The sequence below is a fragment of the Panthera tigris genome, chromosome A3, assembly GCF_018350195.1.
Source record: "Panthera tigris isolate Pti1 chromosome A3, P.tigris_Pti1_mat1.1, whole genome shotgun sequence".
Taxonomy (NCBI): Eukaryota; Metazoa; Chordata; class Mammalia; order Carnivora; family Felidae; genus Panthera; species Panthera tigris.
The window spans coordinates 25,367,501-25,389,575 of record NC_056662.1 but is presented as its reverse complement, the minus strand read 5'-3'; the positions used below and the strand labels follow the sequence as shown (position 1 = coordinate 25,389,575).

Sequence of the window (22,075 nt, the reverse complement as noted above, 5' to 3'; positions counted from 1 at the left end):
CTCCACCGGCCGCCCAGGCTCTCCTGCTCCCCACAGGCCTTGCCCAAGATTGGAGAAGGTGCCCACGGCAGCTGGCCAGGGTATGGGAGAGGGCCGGGTGTGGAGGGAGGAGGGTTCTGACCAGGTCCCCCGCCCATTGTCTGAGCCAGCCCGCCCGCCAGCCAGCCCGCCAGCCAGCTGATGTCCCCAGTCTCCGACACCAGCTGGCTGGCCCCACCCCAACTCCCCCTCCTCCCAGGCCCTCCTTGTCACTCAGCCTCCGCCTGCCCCCACCCACCCACCCACAGCCTCGAAAGATGCTGGGTGTGACCAAAGGATCTGAGCTTTGTCCCCCAAATGGTAGGCTGATTTGCATTCCTTTGGCAATTTGCACACTCCATTCATTTGTAGAGAGCTAGAAGTTGCAAAGCCTGCAGGGGTCTTTGGGCTTATCTGAGTGGGGTTTGAAAATGTGATTTTGGGTGTTCCCTTTCAGCCTTCAGCACTTCCTTATTCTGGAGCATTGGCCAAATGATGTTGCCCTTCTGATCCTCAGTTTCCTCATCTGTAAAATAGGGACAATAACACCTTTCCTACAGAGTAGTAGTGGGGTGTAAATAGGAGAACGCATGCAATGTACCTGGCACAAAGTGTATGCTCAACAGATGTTACTTGCTATATATCATCATATATATGTATAATAGAGCCAACTGTTAAACCTGTGCTGTCCAATAAGGCAACCACTAGGCACAGGTGGCTATTTAAACTTAAATTGGCACTTTAGTTCATCAGTCACACCAGTCACAGTTCACTCTATAGCCACAAGTTCTGGCGGCTGTCGTACCTAGCAGCGTAGATATAGAACATTCTCATTACCAAAGAAAGCTGTATTAAACTGTGCAGATGCAAACCTTTCTAATTCCGGAGCTTTTCTCCCTTTCCCAAATAGGGCTCTCCCTAAGGCAGTCTTTCTCCCCACCCCCTTCAAGGTAATAACCTTGGTGAGTGGGTGTTCTTTTGTTCTCTGCACCTGGGCAGGAGGGTGGAGAACAGGTGTGGAGCTGTGCCCTGGAGCACTAAGGGGGTGGGCGCAATTGTCCGAGTTGTAAAGCAAACAGCTGCACCCAATTCTGCCCTAGCCACCAGCAGGAGCCTCCTAGGGCCCGGATGTGGATGAGGGAGGGGAGACACTGGGAGTTTCAGCCCCTGTCCCTTCCACCTCCCAGAGGCGGCTTAAGGTCACACAACATGTCTGAGCCTGGGATGAGCAGTTTCCAGCACAGCTGACACCTGGGGAAGGTGTACCAGATGGGAGGCCCAGAGTGGGGGGGGGGGGTGGATTAGCAACCTCTCAACGCCAAGGCTCAGCTGCACCAGGGGCTGAAAGGCATAAATAGGTCACATTCAGACTATTTCAAACGATATGCATCCTCTGTGGTCCCACCTCACTTCAGGAGTTTAACAACCCATAGCCAGACATATATATTTCCACATGACTGTCCACTGGCATCCCAAAGTCAACATCCTTGAACCTGAATTCTTGCTTTTGCCTCCAGGATGTGTCTGTTCATCCCGCAGCTGTCTCCACCCCAGGAGATGGCTGCCGCATCCTTTCAGCTGTCTGACTCAAAACCTTAGAATCATCCTTTACCTTTCTCTTTCCCATACCCTACAAAGGAACTATCGGTAAATCCTGTTGGTTCCACCTTTAAGATATGTCTTGAGGGGTGCCTGACTGGCTCAGTTGGTGGAGCATGTGACTCTTGATCTCTTGACCTTGGGGTTGTAAGTTTGAGCCCCAGGTTGGGTACAGAGATTACTTAAAATTTTTTTTAAATCTTAAAACTATAATATGTACATATATGATATGAGATATATATATATATATATATATATATATATATATATATATATATATTGAATCCAACCCCTCCTCACCATCAGCCTACTGTCACCTTGGTCTGAGCCACCATTGTCTCCCTCCCAGATGGCTGTGGCAGCTTCCCACCTTTGCCTCCTCCAGTATACTCTTCACCCCAGGGGCATGGAAATCGCTTCACTCCTGAGCTCCAAACTATTTAGTGGCTCTGAAATTCACCTGCAACAAAGTTAATTTCCTTACTGCTGCCTACGGAGCCCCATTTATAGGGCCCTGAACCCCTTGCCCAGACACATAGTTCGGTGTTCTTTCTGTGCCTTGCACACTCCTGCCTCAGGACCTTTGCTGCTGCTACCCTCTATCAGGAGCCCACTTTCTTTTTTTTTTTTTTTAATTTTAATGTTTATGTATTTTTGAGAGAGAGAGAGAGAGAGAGAGAGAGAGAGAGAGAGAATCTGAAGCAGGCTCCAGGCTCTGAACTGTCAGCACAGAGCCCGACGCTGGGCTTGAACTCACAAACCGTGAGATCATGACCTGAGCCGAAGTCGGACGCTTAACCTACTGAGCCACCCAGGTGCCCCTACCAGGGGGCCCACTCTTACCTCAAACAACTTCTAGCAGCTTTCTCGCCTTCCTTTTTTTTTTTTTTCCTTCTTACCCTCTTACAGTCTTAGGAATGGAAATACCCTCTTCAGAGAAGGCTTTGTCACCTTATATAAAACAAACAGCACTCAGTGGGTCCTCATGCCTTTGTCTTATTTTTCCTCAGAGCACCTATCATAGTATTTATTGACTTGCTCACTGCCAGTCCATTGTCTGTGTCCTCTCACAAGAAGAGTGGCTCCATGGGGCAGGGATTTTCGCTATCTTGTTCACCGCTATATCCCCAGTACTCTGCACATAGTAGGAGTTGAGTCAAGGAAGGAAAGAAGCACAAGCCTTGTGCTAAGAACCATGTCAAGCACCTAATATGGCTATCTCATCTAATACCCATGGCCCCTAAGGCAGGCACTGTTATTATCTGGCAGTGCAGATGGGGAAATGAGGCTCAGAGGTAATGACTGGCCCCAAATTAGCAACAGACTAAAGCGTGTCTCTTGTACCACTCCCCCACATACAATCGGAATTGACAGTCAGGGAGCTGTAGGAGACTGAATTCTGGGTGCCCCAGGTCATTTAGTTGCATCAGCACGACGTCTGAAACCTTCTACTCTACGAGTGGGCAACTCTTAATAGATGAGTCTTTTACATGTTCTTAGAGGGAGCTCTAAATCTCTGGGTTTTTCTTCTCTTTTAGTGTAGCTTGTGGTCAATTGTTTAAAGGAAAAAAAAAAAAAAGAAGCAGCAGCAAATCAGAGCTCTCTAGGGAATATTTGAAACCTTTCATATGTGCTCCCTTCCTTCAGGCTGTCACATCCTTTCCCTGGTCTCCAAGTGGCAGCCCACTGAAAGGGTAGTGTGGCTGAGGTCTGAAAAGCTTAAGGGGACAGGTAAAGAAGAGGTGAGAGGGATGGGGCGGGAAGGGGGTCTGAGATACAAATAAGGGCCAGTCAATACAGGACTTTGTAGGTCCTGGTGGGCAGTTGGAATTTTATTCCCGAGACATAGAGGAGTCTTCGAAGTAGTTGTTTTCTTTTTTGATTTCTTAGTGAGGGACAACATATAGAGCACAAATCCTAAGTGTGAATTTTCTCAAGCGCAGCACACCTATGTGAAGGTGAGCACGCAGATCAAGAATCAGAATTATCACCAGCCCCCAGAACCTTCCTGGAAGGCCAGCCTCGTCACTATCCTTCCCCCATCCTAAAGGTCTCCACTATCCTGATTATAACAGCACAGATTAATTTTACTTATTTTTGAAATTGTATATGTAAATGGAATCACACAGTAGCTACTATTTTTGTGTCTGGCTTCCTAAACTCAACATTATGTGAGATTAATTTCTGTTGTCTGTATAGCAATAATTTATTCACTGTCATTGCTATGTAGTATTCCATTGCGGGAATATAGCACAATTTGCTTATCCTTATTCTCCTGTTGACAATCACTTGGGAACTTTCTCATCTGGGTTCCTGTAAATAATGGTCCTATAATTGTGTATGGGTCTCTCATGAACAGATGTAAGCATTCCTCTCCACTGGCTACCTAGGAGGTATCATTACAGGGCAGGCATATGTTTAGCTTTTTTAGATACAGTTTCCTAAGTGGTTCTACTACTTATAGTCCCACCACCAGAGTATGAGAGTTCATAAGAGCTTCAGGTAGAGAGTGACACAATCTGTGTCCTAGTCCAACATCTATGGACTAGATGGCACTGTCTATGGCACTGTTTCATCGGATACCATCAGACACTGGCCCAAGGACCAGCCATAAACAAGACCTCTGCCCCTAAGGAGTTCACAGCCTACACAGAGGGTTTAAAACTGTGCTCCAGGGGCTCTTGGCTGGCTCAGTCGGTAAAGAGTTTTGATCTCAGGGTCATGAGTTGAAGCCTCACGTTGGGCATGGAGCCTACTTAAAAAAAAAATTAAAAAACAAACCTGCGCTCCAGTGGGGTTATGGGGTCTAGGCTCTGTACAAGGGACCCTGTATTGTCTGGAAGGACCAGGGTACCCGGAGAAATAAATGGCAGTGGAAGAATGTGACAACAGTTAGTCAAGGACTTTAAGATTAGTTTATCTCTAGGCCTAAAGAAATTCCAGGGACCAATATGGGCAAAGGCCTGGAAGACAGTGCCATCTGGAGAAGACCAAGTATGGTGACCTGGAGTGAAAACATAGGTTCTGGGATCAGTCACCAGTTGTGTGTACTGGGGCAAATCAGTTGATCCTTGTGGGCCTCAGTCTTCTCATCTGATAAAAAGGATAATATGACAGCACTCAACCCAGCAGGACTGTGAACTGCGGCTTGAACTTTGCACATAGTACCTGACACGTAGGAAACATTCAATCAATGTAGCTGCTCTGAGTATTTCTATGTGGCTGGAAAGGAAAGCAGGGAGGCAGAAGATAAGCGTAAGCGAAATTGGAGTGTGCATGTACAGCCTCGCATAGCTCCTGTCGGGCAATGAGCATCCAGTTAGCATTTAAAGGAGGCTGGAGAATGGGCAGGGAAACTACATCAGAGGTGAATTGTGGTCAGATCCTCCAGCTGCAGAGGACAGTTAGTGAAGGGAGAACCTTAGAGGCAGGAAAACCAATTAGGAGGCCTTTGTAATAAGCAGTGTATAGGTCTGCAGGTATGACATATTTTGCAATAAATTGTCTAAAGGGAGACCAAAAAAATAAAGAAGTGATGAGAACCTCCACCTGGACAGAGGAAAAAGACATGGATTCTGTGAAGTCAATGGGATGAAGTGCAGTATGGAAGGTGAGAGAAGCCAGCTTCTGTATCACTGCCCCCAAGGCAGGAGATGCACTCCTTTGGGGTGGCATCCACTTCTCTTCTTGGGCATGAAGTCTCATGAATTTACTTACCCTTCAGGGAGCAAAACTGGCCATTAGCAATGTATCACATTTTCATCCATAAATTTGGAAATGTTCTACAATAATTTTCATAGCCATTGTTAGGGTGTTGTGAGATGCGCATCCTCAACTACTGATGGAAACAGAACTTGGTAAAACTGTAAGCGTTGCCACTACTTGATCCAATAATTCCATTTTGAAAAATCTGTTCCTAGAATCAGAAAATAGGTATGACTGGGGGTGCCTGGGTGGCTCAGTTGGTTAAGCTGCCGACTTCGGCTCAGGTCATGATCTCAAGGTCCGTGAGTTCGAGCCCCGCGTCGGGCTCTGTGCTGACAGCTCAGAGCCTGGACCCTGTTTCAGATTCTGTGTCTCCCTCTCTCTGACCCTCCCCCATTCATGCTCTGTTTCTCTCTGTCTCAAAAATAAACAAATGTTTAAAAAAATTAAAAAAAAAAGAAAATAGGTATGACTGATGCATAACGATGTTCAGTGAGGCATTATTTATAATAGAAAAAAATAAAAGAGCAGCAGCCTTAATGATTATAGGGGTCAGATTCTACCAAAAGCAGAGTATCCTATGACCGTCCATTAAAGTAACATTTATGAATAATTTTTAGTGACATGGAGAAATGCTGTGTATAGAATAGCAAAAAAAGGCAGGATGCAGAAATGTGTTAACAGCATGACCTCAATTATGAAAATATACTCAAGAATAGAAAACAATTGAGAAGGCTATATAGTAAAATGGTGAGAGCATTTACTTTTCAGTGTTAAGAATTAACACTTTCATTTGCTTCCTAATCTTGTTATAGCACACGAACTCCTCACCGTGAGTATGCTCACATTCCTCTTGTGATCATAAATAATAATGAATTTTAATAATACAACTCAGCTGGTTCATCTTTCCTCCTGGGGGCTCTTGGACTCTTCAGCCTTCTACGGAGAAAAGGTCTTGCTTATTAGAAAAGCCGCAGCCATGCCAAATATTTCTCCAGTGCACAGATAGGCTTTCTAAAGTGCCACGGACATTTCAGGCTGTTTATCCAACAAGGATCATATACCTTTAAAGCGCTTCCCCTCACTGACTGTCATCTGGCCAGGCCTTGTGTTTATCATACATTAGCACAAGGGGCATGGCCAGTGCAGATGGCAGGCAGCATGCCTGTCTCCCTGCCACCCATCTTTATCCTCTTAGTCACTAAAGAAAAACAATCACTTGGTTTGGACAAGAAACAGCCAGAGCCAAGAGCAAATTTCGTTAGGTCTATCAAATCTATGATTCCTTCAGAAAGTTGCAAGAAAATGTCAGAATTCTGTTGTTGTTGTTGTTGTTGTTATTGTTGTTGTTTTAATTTTAATTTTTAAAAAAGTAATCTCTACACCCAACGTGGGGCTCAAACTCACAATCCTGAGATCAAGAGTCACATCCTCCACCAACTGAGCCAGCCAAGTGCCCCAAGAATGTCAGAATTGAATTCTGTCACCTAAGACTAAGCTTCTGACTCAGGCAAATTTTTTGGTAAGTCCCTTAACCTTTCTGAGATTCAGTTCCTTTGGAATGAAAATGGAGCTGTTACAAAGGTGAAATCAAATTCAGTTTATAAGGCCCCTGGCCCTGGGGCGCCCGGCGGTCTCAATCCGTGGAGCCTAAGACTTTTGGTCTCAGGCTTGTGAGTTTAAGCCCCATGTTGGATGTGGAAATTACTTTAAAAAATTTAAAGAAATTTTTAAAAAGAAAACTTATAAGGCACCTGGCCCTGACTCTAACTCCTAAATGTTAGTGTCCCTCAGGCCTTAGGTAACAAAATCAAGGAACTGGTACCTTAGGTAACCAATCAACCACAGGCTGATGCTCTGTGTCTCTGATGTTTCCAGAGGGCCTCTCTTCCCCACCTTCAACACACATACACACCGTACCATTTTTTAAGCAAAAATGATGAAGTAGTGAACCTGTGGAGACTAATTCATTTTCTCTACGTCTGAAATCAGACAGAACTTGGGAAAGGTATAGATTCGAAGTCAGGCCTACCCAGGTCTTTAGCAAGAAAATTTTATTTTCAAAAACAGTGGAATGTGGTATATCCAAACAGTGGAATACTACCTGGCAACAGAAAGGAAGGAAAATTACTGCTAGATACAACAACACAGATAAATCTCAAAATCATTATGTTGGATGACAGAAGCCAGAAAAAAGAGTACCTGCTGTAGGAGTTCATTTACATGCAAGTCTAGAAAATGCAAACCAGTGCATAGTGACAGAAAGTCAATCAGTGGTTTCCTGGGTCCAGGTACAGATGGAAGGATGGATTACAGCAGAACAGGAGGAATCTTACAGGGGTGATGGAAATGTTCTGTATCTGGATAGTGCTGGTGATTTCACAGGTATATACAACTGTCAAAATTCATCAAATTGAGCCCTTTAAATTGATGTGGCTCGTTGTACATAAACAGTATGCCCCAATAAAGTTTTTGTTTCTTTTTTCCTTTCCTTTTTTTTTTTTTCCAAGTAAGTTTCATGCCTAGCACAGAGCCCAACACAGGGCTTGAAGTCATGACCCTAAGATCAAGAGCCACATGCTCTACTGACTGAGCCACCCAGGCACCCTTCAATAAAGATAAAGGTTTAAAAAAGCAATCATGGGGGAGCACTTGGCTGGCTCAGCTGGTAAGAGCATGCAACCCTTGATCTCGGGGTTGTGTGTTCAAGTCCCACATTGGGTATAGAGATTACTAAAATAAATACATAAACTTAAAAAATAAAAAAAAACAATCACAAGAGTTGGGGATGGGCAGAATGGGGAATAACTGCTAATGAGTATGGGGTTTCTGGTGCTGGTTACACAACTCTGTGACTACTAAAAACTACCATACTATATACTTTAAATGGGTGAGTGTATGGTATATGAGTCATATCTCAATAGAGCTGTTAAACAAAAATCAATCATATTGCTATAATGATAGAGATCAGAATAGTGGTAACCTTTAGGTCAGGTATTGACTGGAAAGGGAAACTAGGGAGCCTGTTAGGGTGGTGGAAAATGATATAAGTGGTCGTTACAGGTGTTAAGCCTGAAATAATTCATTGAGCTGTATGCTTGAGGTTTGTGCATCTTGTCATACCTACACATTATACTTCAAATTGTCACTTTTACTTATGTTTTTAACTTTAATTTAGTTTTTAAAGATTTCATTTACTTATTTTTAAAAAATAAACTCTTTGGGGCTCCTGGGTGGCTCAGTCAGTTAAGCAACTGACTCTTGGTTTTGGCTCAGGTCATGATCTCACAGTTCACACATCAGGCTCGGTGCTGACAGTATGGAGCCTGCTTGGGATTCTCTCTCTGCCTCTCTGTCCCTCCCCTGGTCACTCTCTTTCTCTCAAAATAAATAAATAAACTTTAAAAAAAATTATAAACAAATAAACAATTTGCCCAATGTGGGGCTCGAACTTATGATCCTGAGATCAAGAGTTGCATGCTCTACCAACCAAGCCAGCCAGGCATCCCTCAATTTTTCACTTTTATATTATTTTATTTTATTTTCTTACATTTATTTATTTATTTATTTATTTATTTATTTATTTATTCTGAGAGAGAGAAAGCACGAGCGGGTGAGGGGCAGAGAGAGGAAGACAGAGAATTCCAAGCAGGCTCTGTGCCGTCAGCTCAGGGCCCAGGACAGGGCTCGAAGCCAGAACCCTGAGATCATGACCTGAGCTGAAACCAAGTCGAATGCCTAACCAAGTGAGCCACCCAGTCACCCCAATTTTTCACTTTTAAATTTACTTTTGAAAATTTTACATAAAATTCCTTGGAACTTTAAAAAATGTACAGTTCTACGAGTTTTGATAAATGCATACAATCCTATAACCATCATGATAAACAAGATGTAGAACAGCTCCATCAGCCCCAGAATTTCCCTGTGCCCTTTTATAGTCATAATTTACCCCTACCATAAGTGTCTGATGACACAGATCTATTTTCTGTTCCCATAATTTTGCCTTTTAAAAAAATCCTGTAAGTGGAATTATAGAATATGTAACCTTTTGAGTCTGGCCTCTTTCTTTCTTTCTTTTCTTTCTTTCTTTCTTTCTTTCTTTCTTTCTTTCTTTCTTTCTTTCTTCCTTCCTTCCTTCCTTCCTTCCTTCCTTCCTTCCTTTCTTTCAAGTACTCTCTACACCCAACCTGGGGCTTGAACCCCGAGATCAAGAGTCACATGTTCTACCGACTGAACCAGCCAGGTACCCTGAGTCTGGCTTCTTTGAAATTCGTCCATATTATTTTGAGTATCAGAAATTTGTTTCTTTTGATCTCTACATAGTGTTCATTTGTATGACGAACGTACCACAGTCTGTTTATCCATTCACTAGTTGAGGGACATTTAAATTATTTCCAGTTTTTGGTAATTTTGAATAAGGCTGCTATAAACAGTCATGCACAGGTTTTTGTGTAAACATAAGTTTTTAGGGGCACCTAGTTGGCTCAGTCTGTGGAACCTGCAATTCTTGATCTCAGGGTCATAAATTCAAGCCCCATATTGGGTGTAGAAATTACTTAAAAATAAAATCTTAAACAAACAAACAAACAAACAAAAAACAGGGGCAGCTGAGTGGCTCAGTTGGTTAAGCAACCAACTCTCAATCTTGGCTCAGGTTACATTCTCATGGTTCCTGAGATCAAGACCTGTGTTGGGCTCTGGGCTGACAGCCTGGAGTCTACTAGGGATTCTCTCTCTCCCTCTCTGCCACTCCCTGCTCATGCATGCACATACCCTCTCCCGCTCTCTCTCAAAATAAATAAATAAACTTAAAAAACAAACAAACAAACAAACAAACATAAGTTTTGGGCACCTCAGTTGATAGAACATCCAACTTCAGTCCAGGTCGTGATCTCACGGTTCATGAGTTCAAGCCCCACATTGGGCTTTGCACTGACAGCTCAGAGTCTGCTTGGGATCCTCTGTCTCCCTCTCTGCCCCTCCCCTGCTGACACACGCTCTTGTACATGTTCTCTTTCTCTGAAAAATAAACATTTAAAAATATATAAAAAATAAGTTTTTAAACCAGGCTTGCATTCCCGGGATAATCCCAATTTGACCATGATGCACTTTTTTTTGGTACGATCTTTTTATTTTTATTTTATTAAAAAAAAATTTTTTTTTTTAACGTTTACTTATTTTTGAGACAGAGAGAGACAGAGCATGAACGGGAGAGGGTCAGAGAGAGAGAGACACAGAATCTGAAACAGGCTCCAGGCTCTGAGCTGTCAGCACAGAGCCCGACGTGGGGCTCAAACTCACGGACCGCGAGATCATGACCTGAGCCGAAGTCGGACGCTTAACCGACTGAGCCACCCAGGCGCCCCTGGTACTATCTTTTTAAAAAATTTATTTATTTATTTTTAAATTTATTATTATTTTTTTACATTTATTTAACTTTGAGACACAGCACAGGTGGGGGAGGGGCAGAGAGAGAATGGGACACAGAATCCAAAGCAGGCTCTGGGCTCCAAACTGTCAGCACAGAGCCCGATGCAGGGTTCAAACTCACAAACTGTGATATCATGACCTGAGCCGAAGTTGGATGCTTAACCGACTGAGCCACCCAGGCGTCCCTAAAAAATTTTTTTCAATGTTTATTTCTTTTGAGAGATTGAGGTGGGGAGAGAGAGAAAGAACCCCAAGCAGGCTCCATGCTGTCAGCGCAAAGCCTGACATAGGGCTCGATCCCATGAACTGTGAGATCATGACCTGAGCTGAAATCAAGAGTCCAATGCTTAAAGGAAAAAAAAATGTTAAAAAAAAAAACAAAAAAAAGAGTCCAATGCTTAACTGACTGAGCCACCCAGGCCCCTCTGCACTATCTTTTTTATATACTGTTTAATTCAATTTGTTACTGTTTTGTTGAAGATTTTTGCTTGTATATGTCTTCATGAGACATATTAGTCTCTAGTTTTCTTTTTTTGTAATATGTTAGCATGGTATTGCTATCAGGGTAATCTTGGCTTCATAAAATGAGTCGAAAATGCTTCCTCCTTGTTTATTTTCTGGAAGATATCATGTAAAATTGGCATTATTTCTTCTTAAATATTTGGTAGAATAAACCAGTGAAACCTTTTGGGTCTGGAGTTTTCTTGGCTAGGAAATCTTTAACTATAAATTTAATTCATTTAACAAATACTGAATCTGAATACCCCCCCCACCCTACCAAAAAAAATAAAAAATAAATAAAAAATAAATATTGGAGTATTCACATTATCAATTTTTTGAGTGAGTTTTAGTGGGTTGAGTCTTTTAAGAAGTTGGTCAATCTCATCTGAGTTACCAAATTTACAGGCATAAAACTTTTATTTATTACCCTTTCACTATTGGTGAAGTCTATACTAACATTCCTTCTTTCATTCTTTTTTTTTCCCCTTCCATCATTTTAAAAATTGATATATTGTTACATTGTTTTATATATATATAACAAATTGATATATTTGTTAGTCTTGTTAAAGGTGTATCGACTTTATTAATCTTTTCAAAGAACTAGAAATTTTGGTTTCATTGATTTTTATTCTTTTCTCACTTCAGTTGAGTTCTGCTTTTATCATTATTATTTCTTATCATCAGCTTGCTCTGGGTTTAATTTGCTTTCTCTTTCCAGGTTTGTTGTTGTTGTTGTTGTCTATTTATTTATTTTGAAAGAGAAACAGAGAGAGGAGGAGGAGGGGCAGAGAAAGAGGAGAGGGAGTCCCAAGCAGGCTCTGTGTTATTAGAGCAGAGCTGACGCAGGGCTCAAACCCAGGAACAGTGAGATCATGACCTGAGCCAAAATCAAATGTCAGATGCTCAACTGACAGAGCCACCCTGCCCGCCCCCTGCCCCCCCCCCCCCTTTTTTAAAAATAAGCTCTACACCCAACGTGGGGTTTAGACTCACGACCCTGAGATCAAGAGTCCCATGCTCTACCAAGTGAACCAGCCAGGTGCCCCACCACTGGACATCTTAACCCTCAGCCTTCTAACCCTATAATCTATTCTCCCCACAGGAGGTAGAAGCATATTTTCAAAATGTCATCAGGTTAGGCCACTAACCTGCTCCAAACCCTGCAAAATCTCCTGCTGGTCTTACAATGAAATTCACATACTTTTCCGTGGGTGCCAAAGCCCTGCAATATCTGGTTATGCCTCCGCTCCTGGACTCATTTCCCACTATTCCTCTCATCCACACAGCTTCAATCATATTGACCACTTTGTGCCTTACGTCCGGGAAGTTTATTTCCTACTCAGGGCCTTTGCATTTGCTGTCCTCCCTACCTAGAACACAATCGCTCAGATATTCCTATGATCTGATACTTCATTTCACTATGGTCTCATTTAATGTATAATTTCAGAGCTACTTTCCTGCCTACCACTATAAAATGATAATCCTCATACCTCTTGAACCATCTCTCTCTCCCTTACTCTGTTTTTGACATTAAGTTATACTTCCACTTGTCCGTTTCCATAGACTAAGCTGCATGTGGGTAGCAGCATTACCTTATTGATTACTTTATCCTAGCACAAGGCATAGCACAAGATAAGTACTTGATAAATATTTTTTAATGAATAAATTAATTCTTTCCTTTCTTGAATATACTTCTATGACCCCCAACAGTACGTGATGGGAGGGATCAAAGGGGAGACTAGAAAGACTGTTATTTGCAGTCTCACGGCCCCTTGTGTCTATCTCTGCTTTAATATTTCCCTTATTTATTTAACAGATACTTATGGAGTTCTAACTCTGTCCCAGACACTGGAGATACAATGGTGAAAAAAGCAAAGTTTTTACAGTTCTCGTGGTCTACAGAGAATGATGTATAATAATTCAGAAATGGAGAAAATAATAGGTTATATGCCATGGAGAAGAGGTGCATGGTATTGTAGGAGTGGATATAAGGAGTTCTGACAAGTCTGGAGGGTTAGAGAGGGCTTCTCTGAGGGAGTACCAGATAAGCTGATACCTCAAGAGTAAGTAGGAGTGAAGTGGGGGTGGTTGTGTGGAAGGAGGAACATGGCTCCCACAGTTGAGGCTCAGAGCTCTGGTATACACTGGGTCTCAATAGGCCTGTCTGGTCAGCATGAGGGTGATGGAGATGTGGTCGCAGAAGTAAGCCAGGTCTGGCTAGGCAAGGCAGGACAAGTGAGTCTTCAGGAAGTAGAAGGCATTGTTCTTTTCCTCCACCTCTAGAGGGCAGCCCACTTACTGTTCCAGGCCTGGAATCTTCCTGATCATGGGTTTCTAAATCAGTTTTTTGCTTCAAATGATTTTGAGAATCACTGAATTAGGGACTAATTTCTCACTAAATGTTTGACAAATGAATTCATGCTTGTTGGGCTGAACATGGTGGCAAAACATTTTTTGTGCAGCCTCTCTGGGCAGCCAATTTATAGTATATGATCTTGGGCAGTTAATTATCTTCCCTTCTTCCTTTCTTCCTCCCAGACTTAATTCAGCAAACATTTCTTAAATGTCTGTGTTATAAAAATATTAAAAATGTTGCACAGTCATTATATCCCAGATAGCCAAGTGCTAAGTGAAGGCAAGGCATTATAGAGCAGGATTCAAATGGTAATGGAATTAAAAAAAAATTTTGGGGGGGCGGGAGGGGGGTGCCTGGATGGCTCAGTCGGTTAAGTGTTGTGCTCCTGATTTCAGCTCAGGTCATAATCTCATGGTTCTTGAGTTCAAGCCCCACATTGGGCTCTGCGCTGACAGTGTAGACCTTGCTTGGGATTCTCTCCCTCTCTCTCTGCCTCTCTCAAAAAAATTTTTTTAAAGTAGGCTCCACATCCAACGTGGGACTTGAACTTATGACCACGAGATTAAGAGTCACATGCTCTACCAAATGAACCAGCCAAGTACCCCAATAATGGAATTTTTTTGAGCAACCTCAAAACATGAAGGCTAGAGACTGGGAGTGGGGTGGGGGTGAGAGAGTGGGAAGAGAAATTTTTTAAAAAGTGCATATAATAATAATTGCAACATTTAAAAAATGTACCAGGACTGTGTTTTTCATGCAACAATCTTGTAAGCTATCATGAGCCACTTGCTGAGGCTCAGAAAGATGAAATGACTTGTCTGAGGTTGTATAGATGGTAAATGTGGAGCCATGATGTATATCCAGGCTCTGGTATGTGGGCTCTTCGATTTAACACCATTTTAGAGTAAATATAATATATAGGTGTTGAAAATTATCCAATTATCCCCAACTTGGAGTAAAGCAAAAGAACAAATTCATGGAACTCCAATTTTCTTTTCCAGTTCACAATATGTGTTGGAAACCCTTTCTTATTACCACAAGTAGACCTACTTTTTACATGTTGCACATTATTTTGTACAGTTTATTTCACTAATTCTCCATGTAGGACACTCAAGCCAATTTTTATTTTTGTTCTTATAAATAATTCTGATATAAACTTCCTTCCTATGCATCTTTTTGTGCACATAAGCAAGTATTTCTTTGGGATGGGGACCCACAAATGGAATTTCCAACTCTAATGCATGAAATAGGGCAACTCATTGTTTTCCTGACTATAAGAGAGGTTGAACATCTATTTTTTTTTTACACAACTTTTTTTTTTAAAGTTCATTTTTGAGAGAGACAGCATGAGTGGGGGAAGGGCAGAGAGAGAGAGGGAGAGAGAGAATCCTAAGCAGGCTCTGTGCTGTCAGAACAGAGCCTAATGTGGGGCTCGAGCTCTGGAAACCATGAGATCATGACCTAAGCCAAAACCAAGATTTGGATACTTAACCCATGGAGCCACCCAGGTGTCCCTGAACATCAATTTTAATGTTTATTAGCCATTCACATTTTCTTTTCTGTGTATTGTCTATTCATCCTCTTTGTTCATTTTTCTTTATTTTTAAGTAATCTCTATGCCCAACGTGGGGCTCAAACTCATAACCCTGACATCAAGAGTTGCATGCTCTACTGACTGAGACATCTAGGCATCCTAACCATTTTTCTATTGAATTATCTTTTTCTTCTTAATGTTTTATAGTTCTTTATTCTGAATATTGATTCGTTGTTGAATATGTTGCAAATATTTTATCCCAGTCTTTTGCTTTTAAAAGAAACCAAACTTTACTTATGGTGTCTTTGTACATGGAGGAGTTTGGAATTTTTAATCTGTTTTAATTTTAATTCCTGTTTTTGATTCTTTGCGAGGCAGCTCAAAGAATTGGGTCTGAAGTCAAAGTTTTGAGGATCCAACCCCAACTCTGCTTTATGTTAACAGTAACCCGTGGGCAAGTTGGTCGGTGGAAAAGCCCTTTCTGCATGTATAGAAAAGGGAAAATAATACCTCTCTCCCTCATTGTGAGGATTGACTGGATGAGTGTATAAAAGTAGCACCTGAAGATGAAGTAATACAACGGTTATTATAGCTAACGGTTATTAATATTGTGATGACATTTTAGACATTTATAACAGAGTAGGCCAAAAGGGGGTAAGTGACTTACCCCATGACTTGTTCAGGGCGACAAGGCCTTAATCTGGAGAACTCAGGTGTGGCGCTGTCCCCTCCCCCTTAAGCTCCACCCCCTAGGCCCTTGCCTCCACCTCCCGGCCTGGGTCGCCGCCCAGGCCACAGCCGGAAGCCCAGTGCCAGACGAGTGGGCCTTGCGCGTGACGGGCGCGCGTGACACAGGGGAGGCGGGCTTGAGAAGCTGGATGCGCCGGGATAGGGCGGTAGGTTCGCGCGGAAGGGGCGGGGCTTAGCTGGAGCGGGTCTTGGGGCCGGGCTTCCGTGTGCGTTGGTCGGGCGGGCGCGCGGCGGGGGCGTGCCCGGGGGGCGGGGCGGAGCCAACCAGGGGGGCGGGGCGGCGCGCGGCCTAACGGCAGCGTTGGCGGCAGCGGCAGCGGCGGAGCTGGGGCTGGCGAGCTTTGCTGCTCCAGGTCTCGCGGCGGCGCCTCCGAGGGACCCGGGCCGCGGGTGGAGGCGGGAGGCGCACGGCGGAGGCGTGCGGCGATGGTGGGCGTCCCTGGAGCGGCCGCCTTCCAGCGTAAGCAGAGCGGGAAGGCGGGAGGCTGAGGGGGGCGTGTGAGGGGCCTGCTGCTCCACAGGCGCCAGCTCCCGAGAGGCCCCCGGCGCCAGGCCAGATTGGGGAAACTGAGGCCCGAAGCAGGGCGGCAGATCCAAGGTCACGCGGCGGGCCGGGCCTTCCCGGGTTCTCGAGGCCGCCCGGGCGCTTCCTGCGCGGCCCGGAGGGCTCGGAGCTCGCGATGCGAATGAAGCTGTGGGGACCGCGGCCTCGGAGCCCAGGCCGGGCCGGCGTCCATCGGACTTACTCGCGGACAAGGATTGTTTTGTCCTCCCGGTGCTGAGGCCACTGAGTGTTGTTTCTGGGGGAGTATTCCACACGCCCAATTTCGAGGGGTGTGCGGCGGATGGTGGGGGAGGCGAGGATGGCCTCTTTGAGGGGGCCTGTTGAGTGCAGGCTCGGGGATCAGACTGCCTGGGTTCACATCCTGGCTCCCCGGCTCAGGGGATGTGACCTTGGGTCTTTCCTAACCTCAGTTCCATTCTGCAAAATGGGGGTGTAGAGAGCATTTCCACATCCCCACCCCCATCCCCTCCGCCACGGTTCTTGGGTTTGTGAGGCCAGTAGAATGCTTGGCACAGACTGGGACATACACAAGCGTGAAAGCTGTTATTACTGTAATCGCTGATAAATCTCATCCAGGGTGAACCTCACTCGGAAAAGCCCGAAATTGGGCTCTAGTTGTGTATTTGTTTTACGATTTTTGTCTTAGGTTAGTCCTGCTTTATGATCCAGTTGTTTTTCTTACCTCCATTTCTCCATTCCAGCATTTATCTAGTGTTCCTCCTAGAATTTTGAGATCCTGGTGTCTCTTAATAACAACAATAAAATTTTAATTGTTTCTCGTTACAATAGCAGTGATAGTTAACATTTTTTCAGCAGCAGGCATTTTGCATTCTATTCATTCACTGTTTCTTAAATCATCTATTAAGTAAAAAGTACCATTCTCAGCCATGGGAATATAACAACAAACTAGATGGACCAAACTCAGTCTTTAAGTTTAGTTTGGGGAAGGGGAAGACAGGTAAATGAGGAAAGCAATAAATCCATTTTGCATGTTTTCTCTTCGTTTAATCCTGGTGACAGTGTAAATAAGAGTTAAGAATTTCAATATGACCATTTTGCAGAGGATGAAACTGAGGAACAGAAGGAACCCTGTGATCTAGCCCCAGAGCCCACGTCCTTCACAAAAAAGGGAGACTTTACACAGCCTCTCTTCTTTGACACTCATTAGATACTGGATTGAAGAAATGCAAAGTAGATGCATCCAGCAATGCCTCTTCATAGTCAAGCCCAAAATCGCTGCTTTTCGTAGTTTGATCTGTTCTTGGAGCTTATAACAAAAGAGAGGCAGAGCTGACCCTTTAGGTCTAAGATGCACCATCTCTGTGAAATGAAAGGAGTTTTAATCTGAACTTAAATGTTTTATGTCCAAATCTCTTTCATGCAATTTTTAGTTTAAAATATGTCCCCAAAGTACAATTTTAGTTCTATTATGTAACAAAGTTTTATATGTTTGTTTATTTTAGTGTTCCTAAGACAATTCTATATTACATTCTTAGCATACTTAATACACTTTTTCTTTTAATCTGGAAGCATATAGTAAACTGAATTAAAATATTGAGAGGATTTTTTCTGTGAGGTTCCCGTGATACAGTTAGATTCAGCATTGACCATCTGCTAAGCTCCAGGCCCTGTGCTGGTGTAGGGCTTACAAAAATGAATAAAAGCAGACTCTTGCCTCTAGGAGCTTACCTATAGGCTTGATTGGCTAATGTTTTTAATGGAAGTGCCGGGCAGAGAATGTAGGAGCTCTGAGTCCTTGGAGGGGGGCGGGGGAGTAGTCTAGAGCACTGGCCTAAAATGTTTTTCCATGTTCTTTGTATTAGTAGATAGGGTTGAGTATGCACATACATGTGAATGTTTTAAGTTACAATTACATTGCTAATTAACTGTAGTCTATGTTAGGTACATTTTATAACATGCAAAAATAGACCTTTTTTGCAAAAGGATGATCTAAAGTGTGAGTAGAAGTTCCAGTTATTGTTTTTTCACATGCTGGTGAATAATAACTGGGCATCTTAGGGGTGGGGACCTTTGGTCTTGTGGTGGGACCTTCTTCTTAACCTCTGAGGTTGGTTGAAATTCAGTTCTGGAGTTGTGCTGAGGTTGAAATCTTGGGGTCCAAAATCCTATTAGCTTTGAGACTTTGGGCACGTTATTTAGCCTTTTTGTGCACTTTATTTTCCTCATCTGTAAAACTGAGTTGATGAGAGCCCCTGCCACATTTACAGTTTTGTGATGATCAGTAATATGTATGTGGTATGCATATGATAATATATGGGAGTACTCATACTGTGCTTGACAGTGTTCTGTGTGCAGTTCGTGCCTGAGGGTATAAAGAAGACTTAGGATCTCACAGGCTAGTAGGGGCCCTGCACCTGTACGTGGATAATGATAGTGCTCAAAGCAAAGTCTTTTGAGAATACAGGGTTGGCATAACTAATGGTTCTTGGAGGGTCCAAGTAAGTTTCAGATAAGGAGTTAACATTTGGACCAGCCTAAGAAAAAGAGGGGCTTTTTTTCCAGGAGGAGGAGGGGTGGACCTCTGGTGTGCTTGGTGAGTTGTTCTCCAGATCTGGACCTGCAGGGAACCTGATTGAAGCTTTTGTGTACCTTGTTGATAGGATAACAGTGAGTTCTGGCTGGACTTGTTCCGGCAGGGGCCAGATGGCAAGGAAGCCCATTCCAGAACTTTCCACAATACCGCAGCTCTTTTCTCTCTGGTGACACTTGACCTCATTCTGCCTTCTTAGTTATCTAAGAATATAAACTCCTAAATGTAAGCTCCTGCATTTTTGTGATCTTATTTTGCCTAACAAGGTAAGTGGAAAGTCCCTAAGGCTGGAGAAAGGTCTGTAAATTATTGGACTTTCAAAGAATTGTGAAATTACAAGTAGAATGGTAAATGACCACACTTGCTAGTGAACAAACTTGATTACAAATATGGTAGACAGGCCCTGTGCCTTTCCTAATTCAAAAGGGGTGAGAATTGTCGTGTTCAGTAACCCTTTCCTTATCTGGCATTTGTCCATTAGCATGAAAGAAGAGATGGGAAAGTTTACCTGAAAGACTTCCTGGAGGTTGAATTAGGTACCTTCCATTTGCTCTTCTAGGTCCTACTTTCCATCTGTTGCCTTTTCTCTGCCCTGGAAGGCTGACTTATGTGAACTACATCAAGAGCTTCCTTCTCATCTAAGGTTAGGGAATTTTAATTTCCTTTCTCTCTTCCTGTGGGTGTTGCCTCTGGCTGGCTGTGTCCCTTGATTGAAGATTGCTATTCCTCGAAAGGAGGGTTCTTTCTGCCACTCACTCCTTTGGATTTGCAAAATTTTAGTTTCCTTTGTTCCTCAGGCTTAGAAGTGCTCTCACTAGTCCCAGGATACTACAGCTATTCCTTGTGATTATTACCTATTTGGTCCTGTTATTAAACCCTCCTTACTCTGGAGTGTGTTATCTTTCTTGCTGGGACCATGACTATGATTAAAACTTTTATACCTAGTTAATAGCATAACACCTCAGACTTTCACTTAGAGCTCACTCATATTCTGCACATTCTCCAAACAAAGATACCTGTCTGAGCCCAGGTCATAAGCAGATTTTAAAGTTTATTTATGTGTTTAAGTAATCTCTATACCCAACGTGGGGCTCAGACTCAGGACCCCAGGATCAAGCATTTGCATGCTCTTCCAGTTGAGCCAGCCAGATGCCCCTTCACAAGCAGATTTAAAAAGCCACAAATCAGATGGAGAGATGGGAGGCTATCCCAGGTAAGCATACTGACAATGAGAGACAGGGTCTCATCCTCTCCTGTGGTCCTTAAGTACTATGCCACATTGATGCATTTAGCCCTTTTCGCCTAAACTATTGGATAAGAAAAAAAAAAAAAAGAATACAATTAAAAGCACCATAATGTGTGACCACACAATCAAGACCTGTTAAATTTCAGTTAGTAGCCTATTTAAAAAGGCAGAGATAGGGTGCCTGGGTGGATCAGTCAGTTAAGTGTCCAACTTCAGCTCAGGTCATGGTCTCACAGTTCATGGGTTTGAGCCCTGCATCGGGCTCTGTGCTGATGGCTCAGAGACACTTCAGATTCTGTGTCTCCCTCTCTCTCTGCCCTTCCCCAGCTTGCACTCTGTCCCTCCCAAAAGTAAACAAAAAACCAAAAAAAGGCAGAGATGTGCATGATCGCATATCATCATACATTGTCGATCCGTAATGGAAAAGCAAAATTTGGAGGCAGACTTTGGGTTTGAGGCCCAGTTCTGGGAAGTTTTTTAACTTCTGAGACTCCATTTGTTTAATCTATAAATGAGGATAATTCTTGCCTAAGAATAATAATAATAATCCCTAATAGTCCATGTTTATTTTGGGCCAGATGTCATAAACTTTTTGCCTTTTAATCCTCCACTCTTTTAGGTAGGTATATGTCCTGATTTTACAAATCAAGAAATTGACTCATTATAGAACTAATAAGTGACCAAGCCCAGATTAAAATCTAGATCTTTCTGACTGCAGAGCCTAAGTTGTTGACATTAAAGTAACTGTTATTTAAAAATGTGTTAACTGGGGCACCTCACTGACTCAGTCCATGGAGTTTGCAACTCTTGATCTTGGGACTGTGAGTTCAGGTCCCATACTGGTGTAGAGATTACTTAAAAAAAAAAAAATCTTAAAAAAAAAAAGTGGGCATCTGGGTGGCTCACTTGGTTAAGCATCTGACTTTAGCTCAGGTCATGATTTCATGGTTTGTGAGTTTGAGCCCCGTGTTGAGCTCTGTGCTGACAGTGCAGAGCCTGCTTGGGATTCAGACTCTCCCTCTCTCTCTCTGCCCCTCCCCTGCTCTCTCTCTCTCTCTCTCAAAATAAATAAATAAACTTAAAAAAAAATGTGTTGGGGTGCCTGGGTGGATCAGTCAGTTAAGCATCCAACTTCGGTTCGGGTCATGATCTCACGACCTGCGAGTTTGAGCCCCACATCGGGGCTCCATGCTGACAGCTCAGAGTCTGCTTCAAATTCTGTGTCTTCCTCTCTCTCTCTGCCCCTCCCCTGCTCACGCTCCATCACTCAAAAATAAGTAAACATTAAAAAAAATGTTTTAAAAATATGTTGGCCTTCAGAGTATCTGGCTAGCTCAGTTGATAGAGCATGTGACTTTTGAGTTGTGAGTTCCAGCCTCACTTTGGATATAGAGAGTACCTTAAAAAAAATGTGTTGACCATCAATGAATGGGAAAATCAAACCCCTGTTCCTACACTCCGTCACTGTGAAGTTCCTACATTTGAAAAGTTATTTAAGGGATACCTGGGGGTTTTTGTTGGTTAAGTGTCCAACTCTTGGTTTTGGCTCGGGTCATGATCTCACAGTCTTGAGATCAAGCCCTGAGTCCATCAGGCTGAGAATATAGCACTTATAAGGGAAGGGAAGCAGTACTTACAGATATCTAAATATTACTGCACTACAGAACTTTTTCTGGTTGTTTCTCCCCTTTTTGAGGGTGATGTTCAGAACCTTTGTTGCCTCATCTCTCACCTCTATCCCATGGCAGAGTCAAAGTGAGCTGAAGGCTTTTAGAGTAATAATATTGCTACAAAACTTTACTTAGTTACTTGCTATCTGG

The 22,075-nt window shown here is 43.2% G+C and overlaps 2 protein-coding genes across 10 annotated transcripts in view; one reads left to right on the top strand and one right to left on the bottom strand.

Annotated features, from left to right (window-relative positions):
• Window positions 1–15,914, bottom strand: part of SNTA1 (syntrophin alpha 1) — a 70,742-nt gene extending 54,828 nt beyond the window's left edge. The window contains exon 1 of one of the 3 annotated variants that reach the window (XM_042980613.1): window positions 15,811–15,914. The gene's annotated coding sequence lies outside the window, so the exon portion shown is untranslated. Of the gene's footprint in view, window positions 1–10,174; window positions 10,269–15,810 lie in introns of those variants that run through there. The other 2 variants (XM_042980614.1, XM_042980615.1) reach the window with 2 other exon arrangements.
• Window positions 15,915–16,177: 263 nt separating this feature from the next.
• CBFA2T2 (CBFA2/RUNX1 partner transcriptional co-repressor 2) overlaps window positions 16,178–22,075 on the top strand; it is a 141,345-nt gene continuing 135,447 nt past the window's right edge. For 5 of the 7 annotated variants that reach the window (XR_006215516.1, XM_042980604.1, XM_042980603.1 and 2 more), the window contains exon 1: window positions 16,179–16,353. Coding sequence is in view for 5 of the 7 variants with exons in the window: in XM_042980604.1 (XP_042836538.1) it covers window positions 16,320–16,353 (34 nt within the window). In the remaining 2 variants the exon portion in view is untranslated. Of the gene's footprint in view, window positions 16,354–19,568; window positions 19,653–22,075 lie in introns of all 7 variants that reach the window. The other 2 variants (XM_042980605.1, XM_042980602.1) reach the window with 2 other exon arrangements.